Raw genomic sequence first — 21,099 nt, 5'->3', positions numbered from 1 at the left:
AGAGTTTCAGTATTTAATTTTTTCCCCCGCATGTAATTTTTTTCCTCCCCCATGGCCCTTTAGGGGCTCTGTAGTTATGTCCAGATATGGCCCAAAGAATTCCTAGTAATATATAAAATTAACAACTTGTAATACATACAAATTTATTCAGACAGTAGACTACTTTGCACACAATTAGACAGAGCACTGTACTTATTACATATTAAAATCGCTTCTGTCTAGTTCACATGATGACTTCTGGCTGATTTGCAATGCCTTTTAGGAACAATTAATGAGACCACAGACATGCAGTTTGTCTCCATTTAGGCTTTAATATCATCAACCCTTAGGTTCTCAAAAAAATCAACGATTTTTACAAAAAAAAAATGTGATCACAAAACAGTTTTTGGTCTCCATTAAAGAACAGTTAAGGTTAAGGGTATGCACAGAGCAAGATTTCAATTCAGTGGAACCTTTTTACTCGAGCACATATCCAAATCTCATGAACAGTCAGCCACCAACATGGCTACCTGGGGTTATGTCAGCATGTTGGCTTTTTATTTGCCAACTTATTTTGACCCAGGTCTGCCGTCTAACACTGTCACGCACTGTCAAATATCTTTCTGTGCTCTGCTACATACTAATTTTTCTTTTTATTTGTTTCATTGATTAATTTTTCTCTTAAGTAGCCAATGCCAGAAGCTGACTGAGTCAAATCAAGGTATGCATCTTAAATAATGGAAGTGCGGTATTAAAGTGCAATTATACCTTCAGTGATTTTTCTTGTGAAAATTGTGTCAAGTTGTGCATTGCAGCTCAACCATATCATGAACATCCCCACAGTGCAGAGCAAATATCACAGCAGGAGAGGAAACAAGAGAAAAACACAAAAGGAAAATGGAAAAAAAAAAAAAAGTTAAGAAATCACAAACACAAAAGATGAAAATGACTGGGCTACATACTATTAAAATAAATAGCTAAAAAAGAGAAATATAAAAGAACAAAAAGTCAAGACAGAAAGAAATCTGTAAACTCATTCTGTAATTGCAGTGAATGGCATAGTATTAATAAAGATGGACATTTCAACTTTCAAGTGGCCAAACACATGCACTGTTTGTGTTTATAATAAACATATGTAAATCTGTGTGTGGGGAGTGAGGGGGGAAGGGGCCTCCATCCCCCCCAAAAGAAAAACAAAAAAACATCTGGTGAACAAGAACACCATGACTAGATTTCTCTATCACTTAATACCACCATCACTTCATTAGCATCGTCTTTTTACATGGAAATACTCGGAACATGACGCTTTGTTTCGCGTTGTTCTTCAGTTGATATGCATTTAAGTACACTTGAATATAAAACGGGATTTAGATTTTGACTGAACATACAGTCCTCGCACTCATATCACACGCCCAACATCAGAGGCAAAAAGCTCTTGTGGTTTTGGAGTCTTCACTTGACACTGAGCCAGCATTTTGTTTTGTTCCACAGGTGTTCAAAAACAAAACAAAACAAAAACAAAACAAACAAACAAAAAACCCACCATACACATTTGTGGCTCTATGTTCAAAATCTACACTCACAGCATCACTTAGGCTTGACTAACCAAAATCAAGATTCAAGTTGTAGGAAAATTTGAAAGAAACCAGGAAAAACAATACACTCAGCCTCTCCCTCCACAATCTACCCAGCCAGTAGTAATTGATGTGATGCTAACTGATGTGTATGAAATTCAGCCCTCCTGCTCTTCTTAAGATGATGCCCAGGACTCCATTTATATTGAAATTAAGATGGAGCGATGGTGCAATGTAAATGTTAGAATATTGCCCTGATTCTAACATTAGTTATGTTAAATAACATGGTGATTATTGCTGCAAACAAAATGTCAACCAATAAAACCTATCAATGACACCTTCAGTTATTACGCTGTAATAATTGTTTAGGGTGCAACTTTTTTTTTTTTTTTTTTTTTTTTTAATTTTTTAAAATACTACATCTTTCATGTAATCCAGAGCTTAAAACCACAATGTGTAATTTCCAAAACTGACATGGGTAATCAAAGTTTTGGCTACAATGAACCAAAGATTTGAACACCAGTAAAAAATCAGTTTCATCAGTTGCGTTAACTGACAGTTAATATCTTCTGAGGTCACAGGTTGACCTCAAGAGGCTGAGCTCAGTGTCACACCCATGGTCATACTTTGCACATTTTATCAATTCCAAATGACCTTTTTTTTTTTAAAAAAATTACAGCCTTAGCCTAGAATGCACTTTGTGGAGAATTGAAGGAAGAATCTGGTCCACAACACAGTAACACTTTAAAAACAACAGCAACTGGTGAGTTACATCTTGTGTTTCTGGTGCTGTTTTGTTGTTGTACGATGTAATTCTGACAAATGCAACACACATAGAGAGCAACCGGAGTGCATTACGATGCTGCTACAATTGATGTTAATGGAGAAATAAGTGTACTCTCAGTTTTCTGGGCTTGACGTTCTTTGTTTAACATTGTAGCATACAATGCTTACAAAGAAGCCTGTGCTCTTTTATTTTTGGGGTTGACATTAAACGCTGACAGCTAATGTTTCTGTTTTAGAGTGCTGATTTTTTTTAATTTTTTTTATTAAATACCACTTTAGCTGTGCTGAAAATATCTCAGTGACATGACTGGTTCACTTTAGGCAAGTTAGCTATGGATTAACAAAAATACAGAATCAAGCAAAATGGCAGCAGAAACACAATGTGAACCAACAATTCCTGTTTTGAAACTGTTTGTGTTTTAGGCCTATAGCAATCTTGTGCAACGTTTGTCAGGGCTACTCTGGGAGCTGTCTTTTAACATCTGTGTAAACAAGATCTAGAGGAGACCAGAGGACATTACTCAATATACCTACACATCTTTGTAATAATACCCCCTATGCACAAAGCAGTTGTGAAGAAATTTATTAAGCAACCACTTGTCAAAGTAGCTTCTCTCTGTGTTACAAGAACACAGACATCAGGCATGCACATAGACTCAAAGGTCTTCTGTTTTTACGTCTTAAATTCATGTGCTTTGGTGGAGAAGCAGGACAGAGTCGGTAGTGCATTTTAACGTCAACATAAGGAACCAAGTAAATGCTCTACATTCTATTTTTAAAATACAACTATGTCACCAGGCTCTCAAACACCAGGCCAAGAGCTGAAGTGTTGTCAAATAGGTTGGATGGAGGAAAAAAGGGCTCCAGACGACCCATTTTCCAAAACTGACCAGTAGTAGTGCCATTTGTATTTTCATTTTGTGGCACCAACACAAAACTTGGTTGGTGCCAATATTTCGGTCCATACGGTTATCATACTGAGTAAAAAAATATAAACTCTACTCAAATGAATGTATGTTTTGTTTTTTTGTATGTTTTGAAAAATACATTTGCTAATGTATGTAATAAAGTATGTTAGACATCTCTGTTAACATCCACTTCAAAACCAGAATTATTCATCTTAATATGAGAGGCCTGGAAAATTAGCCCACAACTGCTTCTCTTGCATGAAGCCTAATGATAATACACCAATTGTTATTTCAAATCTCTTGGCCAAGTAGTATACATTTACAAGGTACTGCTCAATGATCTAGCTAACAAAACAATCACAGATTATGAAATGGCCTTCTTGAATATAAGAGGAATATAAAAGGTTACTGTGTACATATCTCCAGATTTTTTTCACTTCAGTGCAACTCCTTAAACTCGAAAGGAAAGTCAGTATCAACTCTAGATTATACCACTTAAAATTTTGTTCTGATCTGTAGGAATTGTTGAGATGCGTTATTCTGTTGTTGCTCTCGGGGGAAAATACAGAATCAGAGCCTATGTTAGCTACGCCCTCCACAGGGCCTGAAACCAGTGCAGTGGCTATTTACAGAGTGAGCTACTGAAAAACACTCAGTATGAATCAACTTTGTCTTACATTGGTGATTTTGAGTTCTTGTCTCAACCCACAATGAATTCATCACAAAATAATCATGATAATAATTAAAAAAACTCTCTTTCCTTACTAACTTATAAGCAATTCTATATATGCAGCAAACCATCAACTGGCTGAGTTGTGCTCCCAAAGAAAATAGGTGATGGAACTGCCAGAGAAAGCTGCTGCGAAAAACTTTGAAGGCTATACTGTGGAGCCCTGCATGAAGAATGTGCAGAAGTGAGATAAACTAGTGTTTGAGAGGCAGAGAGAAGGAATCCTGAACACAGTCAGTTGTGACATGACTGTTGTGTTCATCTTGAAAAGGGAGACAGAAAAGAGGGCCAGATCCCCCTCATCCTGGGAGGGGGCCTGAGTTAAGGAGCGATGCTGGAAGAGGGACGAGGTGGGACCAATAGGTGAAGCGAGGTTGATGCCAAGCTTGCGTCCCAATGCCAGCTGATGTAAGGGATGGTGTCTCTTACCATCCTCTCATATTTTAGGTGGTACACCATGTTGGGAGACACGCTGAAATGAACTCTGATCAGAAGATGTCAGGGCACATGTCCCAGCTGCCTTGGTCCTTAGCTTCCCAGTAGCCACCACTGTAGACATGCAGGGGCTCTCCAGAGATGGGATCATCAATCCTCTTGAACCACAGTGCTTGGTGACTGTCTTGATGTGTGCCTGAAGAAACAAAAAAAGAAGCAGCGTTTTACCAAAGTGGAAGCCTTGAGGTACCTGAGATGAGGGTTAAAGGATGAAGCCACTGAATCACGACAGCACTGACAGGGCAAGGGTGCTAGACGACCTGGGAGCTTTCAGATGATCGACTAAGAGAAATATAAGAATATGTGTTACCATGGTCGTGGAAGTTGTAATATAGGCTATTTTATATATTTCTAATTGCATTTTCATCCGTTTTCAAACATTATTCAGAGAGAAAAAGGAAAGAAGGTGTAAATCATAGAGTGTAGATACCACAAATATGTGCTGAGACCATCATTTTGAGGCCGTTGTATAGTATTTGGTGAGGACCAGGCTCACTGCCAATGCCAAGCCTGCCCGGGACCAGAGTATCCTGGTCTTCTGTAGTGCTAATGCTACACTCAGCTACAACTTGCTAAAGAATTCCCTAAAAGAAACGTCTGAACCTGATACACAACTAACAAAACCAAAAAAGGGAAAGACTAATGTTACTTGCTTTTGACTGGAATTCCATGAAAACCTTCTGTGCCTTCCGCTAAGGGACAAGATGGAAAGAATGGGAAGAGGGTAACATTTAGCATTTTATTCTCCCATGTGCTGCTTTATGTATCTTAAGTAGAATAGACTGTCTAATGACATTAAACATTTAATTCATTTACTGTATGTACTGTTTTATGACTTTTGCATCGTCTCATTCAAGTTTATTTATATTCTGTCATTTTCTTTTGAATATGAACTGTTTTTATTACCCATTTTACTATCCATTTCATAAATAAACTTGAAACTTGGCATTATGGAAAAGGAGCAGAGGGTTCTTCCTCTAGACTTACTGCTGGACACCTGCTAAAGGGGAAGGCTTATTAACCGGTGTGTCACTCACTGACGTACTTACTTTTTCCAAACAAGACTGAGAAGCCCACTAGTGGCAACAAGTAAACACTTCTAGGGATGGAACAGATCTAATCTACTGGAGCCTCCTAGTGGTGACAGCTAAACATTGCTTGGGATGGGAATCTAGCCAATACAGGCCTGGCTGTTCTAAGTAAAATAGAAACGGAAATCTAAAATCATGCTACTCTATGTGAATGTCAGAAGTGGAATACTTGCTTAGATAAGGGGACAGGGGAGGTCCATAGGGGGCTGAAAGGAAGAAGAGTGGAGGATGGATATTTGAACAACTGAGGGATAAAAGAACATGAATATGACTGATACAAAGAGAATGAGTGAGACTGTAAGGGGCTACTTGCATGCAATAGGTGTATGAGGGGGAGAATCCTCTGTGTCTGCTAAACACCAGTACAAAAAGAGAAACAAAATATTACATAAGAGACCATAGCCCCCCGCCCAAAACTACATGCTACCTAAAATTTACACAAACAGCTTTTTTTCTGTCCAGCACAAACTAACAGCCCATGCACTGAAATTAATTTTTAGTTTAAATGTGCTGTGTAGTATTTATTTATTTATTTTATTTTTTTTTAGCTTAAGTAAAATGTTTTTTGAAGCCAGTCACCCCCTTGTAGCTTCGTCCACTATCACTGAGCAGTTAAAAATGCCTGCGAAGTAGGTGGGAAGAGACTGAGGATGTCTTAAAATTCCAATAGGTTTTTGCTCCAAAACAGAAAATGGAGAAGGTAGTGACTTTTGACCTTGAGGAAAACTGATGAAAGTCAGCTGGTAAAGTAATCAACTGAGACACTGGTTTTGATCAAGCCTTGCAACTTCCTGCAGATTTAATGGGGTGATTCCTTTAAAACGCTTAACACTGCACCTTTTAATGACAATTTTCTTTAAGAGCACCACTCTACGTTAAGTGGAGAAATGATACTTGCTTTCATCCGAAACCTCAGTTGCTTCTGTGCCAATCTCCCCTGCATCAGCTAAATGGAAAATAAATGGATGAAGGGACAGAAAAGAGGTGAATGAATGAGCTGGTTGAAAAGTGATGCAGAAGACATTTAGCACCTTTGTATTATTTAGGCAAACATACAATATGTTTTTGTGTCTGCAGCCAATAAAAAAGTGCAGACCAAGAGTGGGAAAAAACAAGAGAGGAGTACTTGCTTTTCAAAGGTGAGTCATTGATGGAATCCTCAGTGACAGCTTAAGGTGAGACAGAGACAAGCAGACAAGGTATACCGAGACAGACAAAGCGGAAAGAGGATGAATAGACAGAAACACTGCAGGACAGAAAGACCAGACACGGCTGCTCATGTGGGCTGACTACCTTTGCTGCTTTACTCTATCTCTTTTTTGATCCACGATGAGTTGGTCTTCAATCGGAAAATACTGACCATCACGGATGTGAAGAACTTCCGTGAATCAGAATCCAGTATGCAACATAGCCCTTAAATAAATTATTACAACTCTTCTCCCCCTACTTCTACCTTGTCCTGCTACCTCGTTTCCTGGAGTGGAATGGAATGGAAGGACACTATTGGTGATCTGTAAATTCTTCCTGACGCCTCAATTAATTTTTTCCACACGTGAAAACCGTCCCACCATGTGATTAACCCATCGTGTCACTTTGAAAATTGATTGTACAAATAAAGGAGAAAGAAAAAGACTGTGGAGGCATTCTTGACTCCAAAGTTCAGACAAAAAAAAACAAAACAAGTTTAAACGAGTTTGTAAAACAACAACAACAACAAAAAAACACGACCATCACAATGTACAAGCTATATATTCAAAGAAAGTATGTTTAATGTTTTGAATATTGGCAGATATTTTTTATTTTAACCTCTGTAATGGGAATGAATCCAGAATAGATTTTATCATTTCCACGACAAGGAATCAGAATTGACTTTAAATTTGGAACTGTGCATCCCTAAGGCATTTATGAAAAGGATTCCTTTTATATCTCTCCCTTTTCTTACCCTCCTCAGGTGGGTTGGATGCCTTGGCTGCCTCCCTCTCCCTCTCTCGTCGGGCGGTGCGTTGCTTTTCCTCGAGCCTCTGCTTCTCTCCGTTGGCTTCGTCCCAACGGCCTGCCTCCATTAGCCTCTGGTCTGGGCGTAGTCGGCTGTCTGTTGGCGCCACTCCCTCTTCAGGTTCATTGAGCGTCAATGCCAGCGAGGAGAAGTAGTACATGGTTTCTGCTCCCTCACTATTTAATGTTTGACATCAATATGGAAGATCACAAAAGCAGTGAGATGACAATAAAGGCAAAGAGATAGAGGGAATAACATAAGAGAGGGAAACAATATGCCTGTGGATCTCAAACATTTCTCATGAATATGTGCTATAAGCAAATATGCAAGTATAAGGATTATTCCGAGTCATATCAAATGTGCCGTCTCATTACTATCAAATGTAAACCTATCTTTGCAGAGCATTCAGGAGCTGTCCATTTATTTGACATATGTCAGACTCCCCTTAACTTGGCATTACCTGTGCCAAGTGCACAAAATCTTCAAATGTACATTTTTGTCCCCATGTCTGAAATCTCCTTTAATCATTTGATGTACAGCATGTGGCTACAGCAAGAACATTTCAGATGCAAAGTGCTAAATAATACCTGTAAGATGAGGCTTTTTAATCACTCTCCTCATCTTTCTGCATTACAGCTCCATCACAAAAAAACAAAACAAAACATAACACTCATTACTCATTTGATCTTATCATCATCACAAATTCTCCTACACACAAACTCACGGTAGAGGGTTCTTTTTCCATATTTCTTTGGCTTTGAGGGTCTGATAGACAGTCCTCTGTTTGCCTTCGGTGCCGTTCTCGCCTTTACTGCTCTGCATTACCCTGGAGAACTCCATCTTCTCATCCCATGTTCCGGACAGCACGTAATGGGCTTTTCCATCCTTGTCCGTTACTACTCCTGTTACCTGAGAGACAAACACAGCTTTCAATTAAATAGCAAGAAACATCTGTTTGTTTGTGTAATTATATAACAAAGGATGAGATAACTAGCAAACATGTATAATAATAATAGTATGAATAATCGAGTGTGCACAGATGAGTCAAAAGCCTACCTTTCTGGCAACGTCTCTGGAGAAGTAACTGTAGGGAGCAAATTTGAGGTGACAGCGATCTCCGGTCCTGTGGTTCACCACATCTATTTCTCCAGACTGGCAGGGACAACATGAGAAGACAAAATGTTCTGCTGCAGATGACTTAAAAGGCAACATCATTTGAATGATGGGCAAAACATTCAGTGAGGACTATCTTTCAATAATTGTCATTTATCATTCCCCATGCAGTGGAAGTAATGTCACAATGCTTAACATGCAAACAGTATGGCACATAATACCGATTTCTTACATCCTATTTTACAAGTACTATTTTTATGACTTTTGAATGTATCACATTTGTGCTTCTATTAGCAATTATGCTGTAACTAATCTCCAAATATAAACCTCTATCCCCTCCAACTTCTCAACCATTCTACTCCCCTTACCTGGTCAATCCATAATTTTCCCACAATTATGTTGTGTACTGTGGTGGTGACCTTCTTCCAAGAATAGTGATTGTTGCTCTTCTCAAATATGCACTGGATAGAACCTGTGCAATAAAGAAAGGCAAATTAGTCAGCAATGCCATTTCTTTTACTTGATAAATCAAGATTTACTGAATTATGCTTCCACTGTAATTATAGGTATTGGAATATGAGCTGAAATAGCAGACTGAGTATAGGACTCAACTCAGCCAATCATCAACCCTCTGCACAATCATGGTATTGTATTTACAGTTCAATATTAAAATTGAGTTCACTGAATCAACAGGTTGGCAACCACTACAAGTCATGACACAGATGTACTGTCATGGCCTGTTATGTGGTATACACTCACACTTACCCAAGGGCATGATGGAGAGATATTTTCCTCTAAACTTGCTGGCCAAGGTGATCTCTTGTCTGAGGGTCCAACCTCTTTCAGAGATAGCATGGTGAGCGGCAGCAGGGGGGTGGTGGCTCACCTGGGAAGGGTGTAGGGCAATGGCGAGGAAGAGAAGTAGTAGAGAAGTAACGATGAAATCAGGAGCACTCTCAACAGAGTGACATAGATATATGCCCTTCACTGATTCTTGAGAATTTGGATAAATCATGTCCCACTAAGAAAAATGCTATTTCTGCTGGAAATTTACAACATTTTAATGAATAAAAAGAATCAAGGGCATAATCAGGGGGTCCTTTGCACATTTGTAAGCTTCTTTTATAGGTTTATTTTTAATTTGTATTAATTTAATGATTATATGTTGGCCCATGGCCTACAAAACCAGTTGTCCTCATATAGGAGATAATCATTTCAACTTGATTAAAACAACAAAAAGTAATAATTTCACTGAATAATATCTTTACCACATGAAAGAGTACATCATAATATGTATTAAAAACTACAAACGATGGGTTTTGAACAATATTTACTATTATTTTGTGGTTGCTCAGATATTCGTCACCACCGTCAGATATTTATTTAAAAAATAATAATAAAAAAAACTACAAGGTCAATTACATTCCTGAGGAGCCCTTTTCAAACCTTCAGCTCTACTGCATGCTTCAAGACCGCTCAGGCTCCTGGAAGTTTGCTATTTTCTCTTAAATCTCTTCATATTTTTGGACGCTGCTACTGTCACGACCATAAATTGTCAACACCGTCACTTCTGTATAAAAAATATTAAATTAGATTATGGAATAAATGTATACTTTTTAAGAAGAGGTCTGATGCAGGTAGCAACAGGGCGAAAACAAGCTGGCTAATGTGAACAACTCATGCTTATCATGTGAAAGAGTAGGTTTTTGTCACCACCGTCAGGTTTTCTGTCTGACGGTGATGACTGAAGTCTGAAAAATGATTATAACAGTGCTCAAGATTGTTATTTTTTGTACCAAATAGTTAAATAAAGTTGTTCAGCAAGAAGCCATTGACTTGAGTGGTATAAATTTTGGAATTGTATGTTGTAATGAGGCGACTGTCACCACCGTCAAATTAGTGTCACCACCGTCAGAGGCAGTTATATTTGTTTTAAATGAATATACATACAATATGTTCCTTTGGTGCTGCTGAATTATTAAAGTAATAGTCTCTTTAATACAAAAATATGTTTTTCAAATTAAAAAAAAAAAAAAAAAACATTACAGTGACTGTGTTGACAAAAACAAAGTAGCCTAATAACTGGAAAAACCTATTTTATGAAAAAAATGCAAAATGAGGAGGTTGCACTGGTACATTGCTGAACAGCCAAGACCTTGGCCTATAGTGATATACCTTCAGATTTTGTAATTTAACTCACTTTTTTTTTTTTTTTCAAAATTAAAACCTGCTTTATCCAAATTCCCAAGAATCAGTGCCTTGATGACCAAATTGTAAGCAATGTGTAAAGGACTTCTTAGGCCAATGGAGAGTTTATCACTTTTTTCCTACAAATGATCAGATTTGATTTCATCTATATCCCACCGTTTACAGCACAACTACCATTACAGCCAAACTCTGCTATCCACATCACAAACCCTCCCTTTTTAAATTCTATTCTTTGACCCATCTGTCTCTACTTTCCTCCCCACCTGTTCACAGAGAGAGCGGTAGCCGCACTCTCTTAGCCGATCCAGCTCAAAGGTTTCTCCCAGCAGGGGGTTGAAGGGTTTGCCTGTGCGGTGAACAGTGGTGGAGTAAGACGACACTGTGAAAGCGGCTACGTAGCACAGCTGCTCTAGAGAACTCTGACACTTGGCAGCCTTATCCAGCAGCTCATAGTACTCCAGGTCTTCAGACAAACGTTGCAGCATTGAGAGGGGTTCATTGAAATTCACCTAGTAGGCAGAGAAGTACAGAAATAGAGAGAAAGACACGTAAAAAAAACAAACAAAAAAAACCCAACTGTTCTCACACTCTGTAGCATAAAAACAACCACCTGGATTGCCTATGGGCATATAAACAAGTGCACAGGTTTCTTACAGGCATGGGTATCTTTGAGAGCTCCTTTCCTATGCAGTTCTTCATGATGCTCCACAGATTCAGGGAATAGTTGGGTTTTTCATGGATCCGAGTCCGTCTTTGCTTAACTAACTCTACTTCAAGGGGCTGTGGAGACTCTGGATTTGATGCCAAAGATTGTTCATCAAACTGTAAGAGAAGAGAGACAACAGACTGAAGGGTCAGATGTCTGGCAATCTGACATAAACCTGTGCTCCCAAAAACAATCTCAAAATGTATTTACCGACTGATCATCCGTTCCAAGTTCACTGCTTATCCCACTAACATTGCTGCCAGATCTCCTGGTAGACAGATAAAGAAAGCATGAAAAATTTCACAGATGGAACAGGAAAAAAGCAAAGTATGTTTGTAATTAAACAAGCACGTAATAAATAAATAGAAATAAATGAAAAATAAAACAATACATAGAAAAAAGCATCTTAATAGTACAGAACCTCTTGGACACTCACAGACTGCTTACATCAAATGCAGATACAACATAAAACATCAGTATAAAAGACCAAGAGGAGCAACAGAACTAGGGCTGTACCTGACAGTTTCCAGAGTCGACTCAGAGTTGGCCTTTCAATATGACAAAATGACTCTTTGCTGCCACCCCCTGTTCACCCACTATTCCCTATTCAATAGTGAACGGAAATTGCAATAGGGCCTATTGCAAAATATTTCCAGTGCATTTTTAAGAGAATGTGTCTTGATTTATTGTCATACTGCAATGCCCAGTAACCATCTAGAAAACAATACAACACTTCAACTCCATCGTCTGAGTCAACTGTGAAGGTCTATGTCTGATGATTGGCCTTGTCAACTTTCAGGGGGCAGCCCTAAGTAAAACATAATTCAAATATTAAAATGCTGCTTGATAACGGTGGGTCTATTAGCACTATTTAAGGACAGAGTCGGAGTTATGCTCCATAAAGAGGGGGTACTAAGAGCAGCAATGCTGAAAGCCCTATCTCTGTAGATGTTTAACGTGGCTTTGGTCATGGTGGCTGGAAGGTTTGCCTAAGAGAGCCTGAGGTTGCAAGGAAGGGTGGAAGGTTTCATAATCTGCGATAAAATGTGAGCTCTTTGGTTCTGCTTTAGATATACAAATAATCACTGATGTTGGTTGCCTGTAAAATATTTTTTGTATCACTGTCTCCTGCGCTTGTGTGGCCGCATAAAAATAAATGGCAAATGGAAAGGGAGGACAGGAGAGTTACTGACCTGTGATACTTGGGATCAGCAGGGACGGTGATGAACTCTGCTGGGTCTTCCATAGCATCAAAGAACTCATTCTCGTCATCTTCGTCACTAGCATCACCTTTCCCTGAACCAGACCCTGATGTGAAGAGGGTAAAAATAAATGCCAAAAGGAAAATCTCAATCAGCACACATATAGCAATGGATAAAAACACAGCTTTCTGAAATTGCATAGGGCAAGCATTTAATGCATTCATGCCATTTATGGTGGCTCTGTTTAACAGCTCAAAACACTGGCAGGTAAACAGTCCGTTTGACACAACATTGTCATCTTTCACCATGCTCATTTCAAAATGTCTCAACACATGTGAAAGCAGCATTTGCCTATTTCAAGTCTAGTTTTCCGGACACGAAAAGTCAATTTTGCATACAAGCAAATTACAGTCTAACCAACTTTAATCAGCCACACACGCATACAAAAAGCATATTCTGCCTCAATGTGTTTGGGGCAGCTTTGGATTTTTCTGATCCCAATGCTGCTTTACCTATAATGGATATCAATCCAGTGCAGATTCACAATGTGGCTGGCACACCCAGTGTTATGTTCATGGAAAAAGCAAAGGCAAAGAGCTGTAGTTATGGTTACCAGCAATGTTGCATGAGGATGAACATCTACTTTTGCAGGGATTGTTTTTTCACTACGGAGTGATTTCCATTCCAAAAACACAATCTTACATATCTGACCTTTACCCTGGGTGTTCTTTGAACCATGTCCTTGGTACAAGGTCAAAAGCTCAGCAGCAGATGAAAGCCTTACCCTTGGCATCTAAGGCAGGATTGCTGAAAGAAGGGGGGAGTACTGTGGCTCCTCTGAAAGCCCTTTCAAGGTGGTTGTGCTGCTTGGCCAGCTGCTCTAATGTCTCCTCCAACCTTATCCTCTGGTCTCTCTCAGACTGTAAGGCCTTCTGCCAGCGCTTACTGTGGGCCTGAGCCAGGGTGAGGAAATCTCTACATGCCTGGGGAGGGAGCATGCATACCAAAGATCAACACTTCAGTAAGAGCCTCAGCAACATTGTTTTGATTTCATCAGCAAATAACTGTTAGGCAACTTACATTGATCATTGCATTAGATGTAATTCGAAACAGCGTGGCCCTCTCTGTAACCTGTCTGATCTTCTCACCCATGTCAGCTCCTGGACGAATTCCCTCCAGTTCTGACAGGGACCTGTGGGCATTGAGCAAACAGTAGCAGAAAAAAAAAAATCAAGTCCTACTACTGTGCCTGGTGTTTTTAATATTGACAAACTGATGTGATTAAGAAAATTTTTAGGTGAATGTACTTTCTACTTCTGTCACTGATGTAAACATTTTGGTTAGCCTGCACTAAACCCCTCTTCTTTTTCTTTGTCTACACTCTTATGAAGGAATTCGGCATACTAGTTATATTCTTTTCCACGGCAGTGAAAACAATTCAATGTGATGAGCGTCAGATTGATCCCAGACCTTTGGAGGGCAGAGCCATGCTTGGCAATGAGGTCATTGCAAGTGCTGAGGTCCTCCACCTTACTGCCTAGAGTGCGCAGTGTGGACTGGACCTCAGAGTTACGGCAGCCTCCGCCCTGCCCTGAAGAAGGGGGCAATGTAGGACAGTCGTCACCCGAGTCATCTGTGGAAGAGGACAGGGAAGAGAAAATATCACGAAAAACAAAGATTAACATCATGAGAAAATGCGTTTCTCTTTGTCTCTTTCACTCACTCTCACTCTCACTCACACACACACACACACAGAGTCTAATTGCACACTCCCCGCATGTATAAACAGAGTACTAAATTGCTGGAGGATTACACTGACTCTTCTATTGATTTCCAGAGGGTGTATCCTGCAAGCTCTGACTGACTCTTCCTCCCTCACTCTCACCAGATTCTGCCTGCATGTGGACAGCCTTTGCCTTGGCCAGCTCCAGAGCAGTGATCCAACGCTGTCGCTCCACCTCTGAGCTGGCTTTCAGGTGGTAGGTCTGTGCCCCGCCATTGGAAATGACAAAATTGCACGAATCCTCCACAGCAATGTTGGCCGTGGCCAAGTTGATAGTGCCCCGGCAGGTGTGACCCATTTCTGCTTGGGTCCTGGAGAGAGAAAGAATGAGGAGTGGTAAAATTCTGAAACAAATCAAAGCAAGTAGCATTCTTACAGAAAACAGCGACAGAGTGGATATCAGACATTAATCCATTAGGGAATAAGTGTGCATGACATAGACAAGTGATAAATCTTACCTGTAGTAAGACAGCAGACCATTGCTCAAAACAAACCAACGCCGCTGGTAACCTTTTATGTAGTTAGTCCATTTGAAAAGCCAGCCCTTGTAAGTGTCTCCAGGAGTAGGAGTGGGAGGCTTAGACTCTGACATCACAACAAACTGTGGCTTCACTGAGTGAGGTTATAGCCTGTGGAGATGAAAAGTTGATCAGACCTTACACTGTTATTTATTTGAACTGCGTTATTGCTCCCTCCACTCAGTTTATCTTTAGGCTAACACCTAGTGTGTGCACATCGTACTCGGTCTCATGAGTACAGACATTTACATTACACTGTGCATCTCCTTGGTAACTGACAGCGATCACAGCTGCTTTAATGCAAAAGTTCAGACACTGCATGAGGACATTAAGTCAGTTTCTCAATCCTCATCGGTATGAGGATGAATCTTGGCATACTGGCAACTGACTGAGTAAGGAAGTTGTTAATGCTGACAAATACTTCACAATGCAAGGCCATACAGCACGCGGATCAGAAAGCTTCTTTACCTTGCTAACAGATGATTCTGTTTTTGAAAATCTGCCTTCGTTTTCTGACGACATGAGATCTGCAGTACAAAACAGTCAAATATTTCTAGCATCAACGAGTCAATAGTTAGCGCAAAGGGTTATTCGCTACATGACTGGCTGCGTCCAGCACTGCCACAGCGTAATGGACGACACGTAGTTAATAGCAGAGCCCATTAATCCTTATAATTATGGTGCACTGTTGCTAACTAGTGATCAACAAACACGCCACTCGGCTTCACTCCACCGTGACATGAATGGAGACTGGCTGTAGCGCACACTTTGAGCTTGTTTACAACGCCAGCGTTAGCTAAGGCGCACGACAATAAAGTCCGATTTGAGGTCCGGGCAATTTTTCCAATATTGTTAGGCTAATTAGCGGTTTGTATTTGAGCTGTCGTGGCTTGAACATATTACAATACATAACAGCACGGCGCTCGAGTGCTGTCATGACTCCTAGTCTCAAATAATCTGTTAAGCCACGTCGTTACGGCAAATCTGACATTTTATATATCGCTACTGAATAAAACACAGCTAACCAACAAAGTAGCTAAGATTGGCTTACCGAAGACAGTGACATAATCTATCAATTATATGGCTACTTGACACACAAATCTCAAACAAACCTTGTAAACTATCGAGTTTCGAGGGGGAAGAATTCCAAACACCAGAGCTACTTAAACATCGCCCCGCCGGTCACTAGCATTAGCTTGCTTGCTAAAATAACAAGCTGACGCCAGCTACTTCCAAACACATCATTGTAATAACGATGGCTTTTCACGCCGGTGACTCTCCTGGTGTCCTTTTCTGGTATTTCCACCGACAGGAAAAGGGGGTTTCGTGGTGGTTTCCGTAGTTAGAGTAGACCTCAGCCAGCGTTGTGTGGGTCGTGTCATACTCTGCGATGCTAGCTCGTTAGCATTAGCTTAGCTGACAACCAGCGTTAACAGGTGGTGCATCGATATAACATTCGCCTGGCTCGTTCACGGCTAACTTGAGTTCCGGATACCCATAAATATACACCAGCCTAACATAAGACAACAAACTGCACGTTAAGTTTGACAGTTTCTTAAGTTATTTATTTATTTTTTTAATGATTAACTTCACAAGGCCTGGTTATATGAGTACACAGCCTATATTTCACCCTCTTTAATCCGGAACATTCACAAAGGAAACATTCACGCTCAACATTGCTCCATCAGTCAGAACAGCATTAACGAAAATGTCGTGACAGCTGCACCTTACACACAGAACAATCCACAAAACGCTTTAAATGTGGACTGTGGTCTCGCTGCGGCAGCTCAAAGGCCTGATCTCACTTTTTAACATTATTTTTCTGGCCGTGCCGAAGCTGTGCGGGGACACCATTCACTGAAAGTTTGCGTTTCATCATGTGGAATGTTCCATATTCTATTTACATCCTGAAACCGCATGCAGCCCACTTTGTATGAGCAAGCCTTTTCACACCGTGTGCCTTAGGGCTTAGAGTAAACCATTTATAGACTGCCATCTATTGGATAAAAACTGTAACGGTATAATGTCACACAAAATTTTCCAACCCATTAGTAAAACCTCAGACGTGGGTATTTGTGGGATGCATATTTGTTATCCAGTTACATCAAAAAGGCTGCCTGGCATTGAAATGAAAATGTGAGCCTATAGTCTTTTTTAGAAGGAGAATATCTTACACCTTGTGGTTGGTTTTGTGCACTCTTAAGATACAAATGAAGTAGAAATTTGTCTAGAAGTGTTTTATTAACAGAAATCATCACTTGGAAATTGGTGCCCAGATACATTTCTATACTTAAAAGCAGAAAGTGGTGACAGAATCTGAAACATTACATAGAATCACTTTACACAATACCAGAACTACTTCTAACTTTATGTCACAAAATGGATTCTGAACTTAGGCATTAAAAATTAAAGTTGCTGTTATGTCATTGTATCAAGCTTAGCTTCTCAATATTGTAAGATAGTGGAAGTCATTGTTTCCTTGAAGGTACTGAAAGATTACTACCAAATTACTGTTCAACTTACAAACTAGCAACACAGAAAAACCAAACATATTTTCATTTGTTTTATTTAACAATGCTTTACTACATCAATGAGCTTGTTTAAACAAGACATCAGAAACAAATTATAGTAACTCTCCTTTAGTTAAAATAGCATGTACGTGTATGTACTAAAGATAATTCCCTCATCTCTAAACCTCATTTGGTAATGGTATTTGCATTCATACTTTTCCCACTTCCACTAAGAACAATATATGGTGTTTTCTGAGATTTCTGTTTTTCCTGAAGCAAGGCCACAGTTCCCAGAGGAGTATCGCTGCTGCTCATCTTCTTCAGCAGTGCTTCTTCCTCCAGCTTTTTCATCCTCCTCTCTGTCTTCATTTTCCCAGACCCCTTCCCATGGAATCGATGCGAAAGCTGTCTAAAAGCTTCTTTTGGAGTGAGTTTCCGCCCGGACTCATCCACATATTCAATCTTGACATCAGGTTTATAGCTCTCCTTCTCCTTGAAATCCTGTGTGAAGCCTCTGTACTCTTCTCTACGACTGTACTTGTCATCAATGGTCATCTTGTCCTCAATGCAGTAGTTATCATTGGGTAGGGCTCCTTTTGGTGCTCTGACACGGGCTATTTTCTGCATTTGAGTGTCCAACAGACCTTTATTTTTGCACAACAGTAAGGCAGCAGCTAGACCAGAGTTGACTATGGGCTCTTCATCCAAGATGGTGGTGGAGGCTGTGGAGAAATCAGGTTGCTTCTGCTCTTCATCCAAATTAACTGTGCTCCATCCAATGTTCTCATCCATCTCGGAGTCTGAGTCCCCTGCATCATCTCTTTCTGCCTCTTGTTCAAAATCCATAATATCTTCTTGGTCCTCTCTGTTGCCTGAAAGGCCATAAGTTGGAATGTCACCCAGAGTTCTGCAAAACTCAGAGGTAGCATTGAAAACAATGTTGTTCTTTCTGTCTGGGTCATTGTCATGGTCACCTCTGTCGAGCCTTTCGACCTGCTGTAGCACCTTCTCCCCAGAGTCTTTGAGAAGCTGCTTTTGTTTAAGCTTCCTTTGTTTCTCCAGTTGCTTCTGCAGCTCCTGCTCTGCCTCATCCTCCTCTATAGCAGCTGATTCAGGAGGTGCAAAGTCTTCTTCATCACTTATATCCATTTCTGCCATCCTGATGTCATCAGACTTCTGGGGAACATCTTGTGTCAAACTACTCCCTTCTCCTTTTACCTCTTGGTCTTCATCCTCCGCCTGCCTACGGCCCCGACCACGGGACCTAGAGCCAAAATCAGAGTTGCGTGTGTCATCAAGGAGAAGTTCCTCGGCAACTGTCTGCTTCTCCTTCTTTCTGATTTTCTTCACACGTCGCTTTGTCTTTTTAAAGCCAACCATTTCCTGGGGTGTGTAGTACTCTGAGGCGATAGTGAGACTAGGCATTTCCAGGGACTGAGCCTGGTTTCGAAGACTCTCTCTGATGGCCTGGAGCTCCCGCTCCCGTTCCCCTTCAGCAAAGCCCCCTGCACTCAGCCGGAAACTCTTTTTCTTCTCCCCATCAATCTCCTCATCATATTTTGACAGTACAGAGCGGGGCTTAAACGTAACCATGTCATCCACACTTTCCTCCTCTTCATATGGCTTGTAATCTGGCTTTTTCTTCTTTAACTCTACATTCTTCTCAGCTTTCTCCTTGTCCACCAGTCCCACGTTTACCAGGACATCTTCCTCCTCTTCAAGCACACCTTTGTCTTGCAGTGTCAGGATGACAGTCTCACCCTCTGCGAATGACTCCATCTTGTGCTGTACAGTGAGACCCTTTAAATCTCGAGATGTATAAGCATCACTCTTGCTTTGCCCAAATTCTTGCTCAACCAGACTGCTCACACCAAACTCCTCATCCATCTCCTCCAGAAGTTTGGCTCTCTTCTCAGCCATCTCTTTTTCTTTTGCCAGTTTGCGACTTCTCTCCACCCAAGCAGCTGTGTCATCCAACCAGTCATCCTCTGCTAGGGTCTTGACTTTTCCCAGTTTTTGATTCAGGATGCGTTTTTCTTTCAGAGCTGCAAGCTTCTCTCTTATCTCTTTCTGCTGCTGGATTTGAGCAGGATTGATAGTCTCTGCCACGATGGGCTCCTCTTTAGTCCCAAGCTCCTTCTTGGTTTCATTTAACTCCAGAGGTTTGAGGCCCAGCTTTGCTCTCAATTTGTTTGTCTCCTCAATGCTGAGTGATGCATCCCCGCTTGCAGACTGTGGCTCGACTTCCGTATTCTCCTCATACCCAGGATCAGCTTTCTCCTTCTTCACCCGCGGCTCCCCGCTACTCCTTTCGCCTTTGCCACGACTTTCCCGTCCACTTCTATCCCTCGACCTGGAGCGTTTTCGCTTCTCCTTTTCCCGACCCCCATCTCGCTCCGTGTCTCTGTCTCGGTCCTTGTGGCGATGTTTCTTGTGTTCGCGACGGCGCTCTTCTGTGTCTTTGTCGCGGCTCTTTTCCTTGTGTTTCTTGGACGACCCCATCACGTCTCTTTTCCAACAAATATCACGTTGTAACGTGTCAACTTCTCCTCAGGTATTGCAACAGAAAAGTACTACCATCTGAATATAGAGTTACGTCGCTTTAGCTAGCTGCTAACAGCCCCGCGTTAGGTTGGGGGCTAAACAACGACGTAAATTACTCACTGCAGTCGCCAAGTAAAAGATTTGAATTCAGAGTCCCAAAGTTGATTGACGACGAGTGGGAGCTTTTTTTCAATTGTCTTGGGCTTACTTAGCCTTGCATCGGGTAAAGTTCCCCAAATACAGTAATTCGACAAACGAACATAAGACGACAACTGGCCCTGCTTCGTAAAGAACTTCCTGTGGTAGGGGATCACGGAATAAACATTAATGTTGCACACTGCCACCTAGTGTATGGGAATGTGTATATCAGGCCAGCCTAAACATATTGTTGAGTGTAGTGTTTTAACGTTGGGTCAAATGAAACGTTTGTTGTTGATTTAATGTGATGGTCAGATAACGTATATTTTATGAAGCCCTAACTGAGCCTCATACGAAGCGGTGTCCATGATAAATACTTGACGACAGTTACTGATAGAGTGGTAATGTAAACGTTTCCTCTTCCTACTGCAAGCTAGCTAGCGCAGTTTTAACTAATGAATTAATCAGCTAACGCGTGTCAAAGTTAGCCACCATCAAAGTGAAAGTACTGTTTATGGAAATATGAAACGTTGTCGTGTAGAGTTGCTGTCAGCTGCTGTCAGCGTTAGTGCCAGCAGGTAACTTAAAGCCATTCTCCAGAGAATTGTTTGGGCTTTAGCTTAGCTAACTAACCTTAGCAGGCTAACTGGCTTGTGTTTACTTGAACTTGTTTGAGACATTTAGCTAACGTTAGCTTCGTGGCAAATGTCACGAAGCGATTTAACGCTATCCATGGCTAGTCGGCCCTATGACTTTCGCGACCGCTCATCATGTTTTTTTTATTTTTATTTTAAAAACATTAGTGTTATGCTGATGTT

General features: G+C 40.7%; 3 protein-coding genes across 7 annotated transcripts in view; 1 reads left to right on the top strand and 2 right to left on the bottom strand.

Annotated features, from left to right (window-relative positions):
- Positions 1–1,930: 1,930 nt before the first annotated feature.
- osbp (oxysterol binding protein) lies at positions 1,931–16,499 on the bottom strand. Of its 5 annotated transcripts, none has more exons than XM_030049333.1 (21): positions 16,202–16,499; positions 15,030–15,200; positions 14,674–14,882; positions 14,259–14,421; positions 13,869–13,980; positions 13,573–13,771; positions 12,780–12,894; positions 11,797–11,854; positions 11,535–11,702; positions 11,144–11,389; positions 9,438–9,558; positions 9,041–9,144; positions 8,616–8,711; positions 8,284–8,468; positions 7,506–7,735; positions 6,694–6,732; positions 6,462–6,509; positions 5,877–5,915; positions 5,737–5,769; positions 5,126–5,164; positions 1,931–4,608 (listed from the first exon to the last, which is right to left on the bottom strand). In XM_030049333.1, the coding sequence occupies exons 2-21, from the start codon at positions 15,161–15,163 to the stop codon at positions 4,466–4,468; spliced, it is 2,481 nt and encodes an 826-aa protein (XP_029905193.1). In that variant the 5' UTR covers positions 15,164–15,200; positions 16,202–16,499; the 3' UTR covers positions 1,931–4,465. The 5 variants fall into 5 exon arrangements, with proteins under 5 accessions (XP_029905193.1, XP_029905203.1, XP_029905211.1 ...); XM_030049343.1 differs by having other exon boundaries at positions 5,877–5,912; XM_030049351.1 differs by lacking the exon at positions 5,126–5,164.
- Positions 16,500–17,311: 812 nt separating this feature from the next.
- On the bottom strand, positions 17,312–20,441 carry sart1 (spliceosome associated factor 1, recruiter of U4/U6.U5 tri-snRNP). The gene has a single exon (XM_030054577.1). It carries the CDS (start codon positions 20,099–20,101, stop codon positions 17,786–17,788), a length of 2,316 nt encoding a protein of 771 aa, XP_029910437.1. The 5' UTR covers positions 20,102–20,441; the 3' UTR covers positions 17,312–17,785.
- Positions 20,442–20,708: 267 nt separating this feature from the next.
- pcm1 (pericentriolar material 1) overlaps positions 20,709–21,099 on the top strand; it is a 37,527-nt gene continuing 37,136 nt past the window's right edge. The window contains 1 exon segment of the mRNA XM_030050115.1: positions 20,709–20,859. Coding sequence (XP_029905975.1) covers positions 20,804–20,859 — 56 coding nt within the window. The 5' untranslated portion in view covers positions 20,709–20,803.

The sequence above is a fragment of the Myripristis murdjan genome, chromosome 1, assembly GCF_902150065.1.
Source record: "Myripristis murdjan chromosome 1, fMyrMur1.1, whole genome shotgun sequence".
Taxonomy (NCBI): Eukaryota; Metazoa; Chordata; class Actinopteri; order Holocentriformes; family Holocentridae; genus Myripristis; species Myripristis murdjan.
The sequence above is the reverse complement of the archived record's forward strand: the minus strand, read 5'-3'. Positions and strand labels throughout refer to the sequence as shown.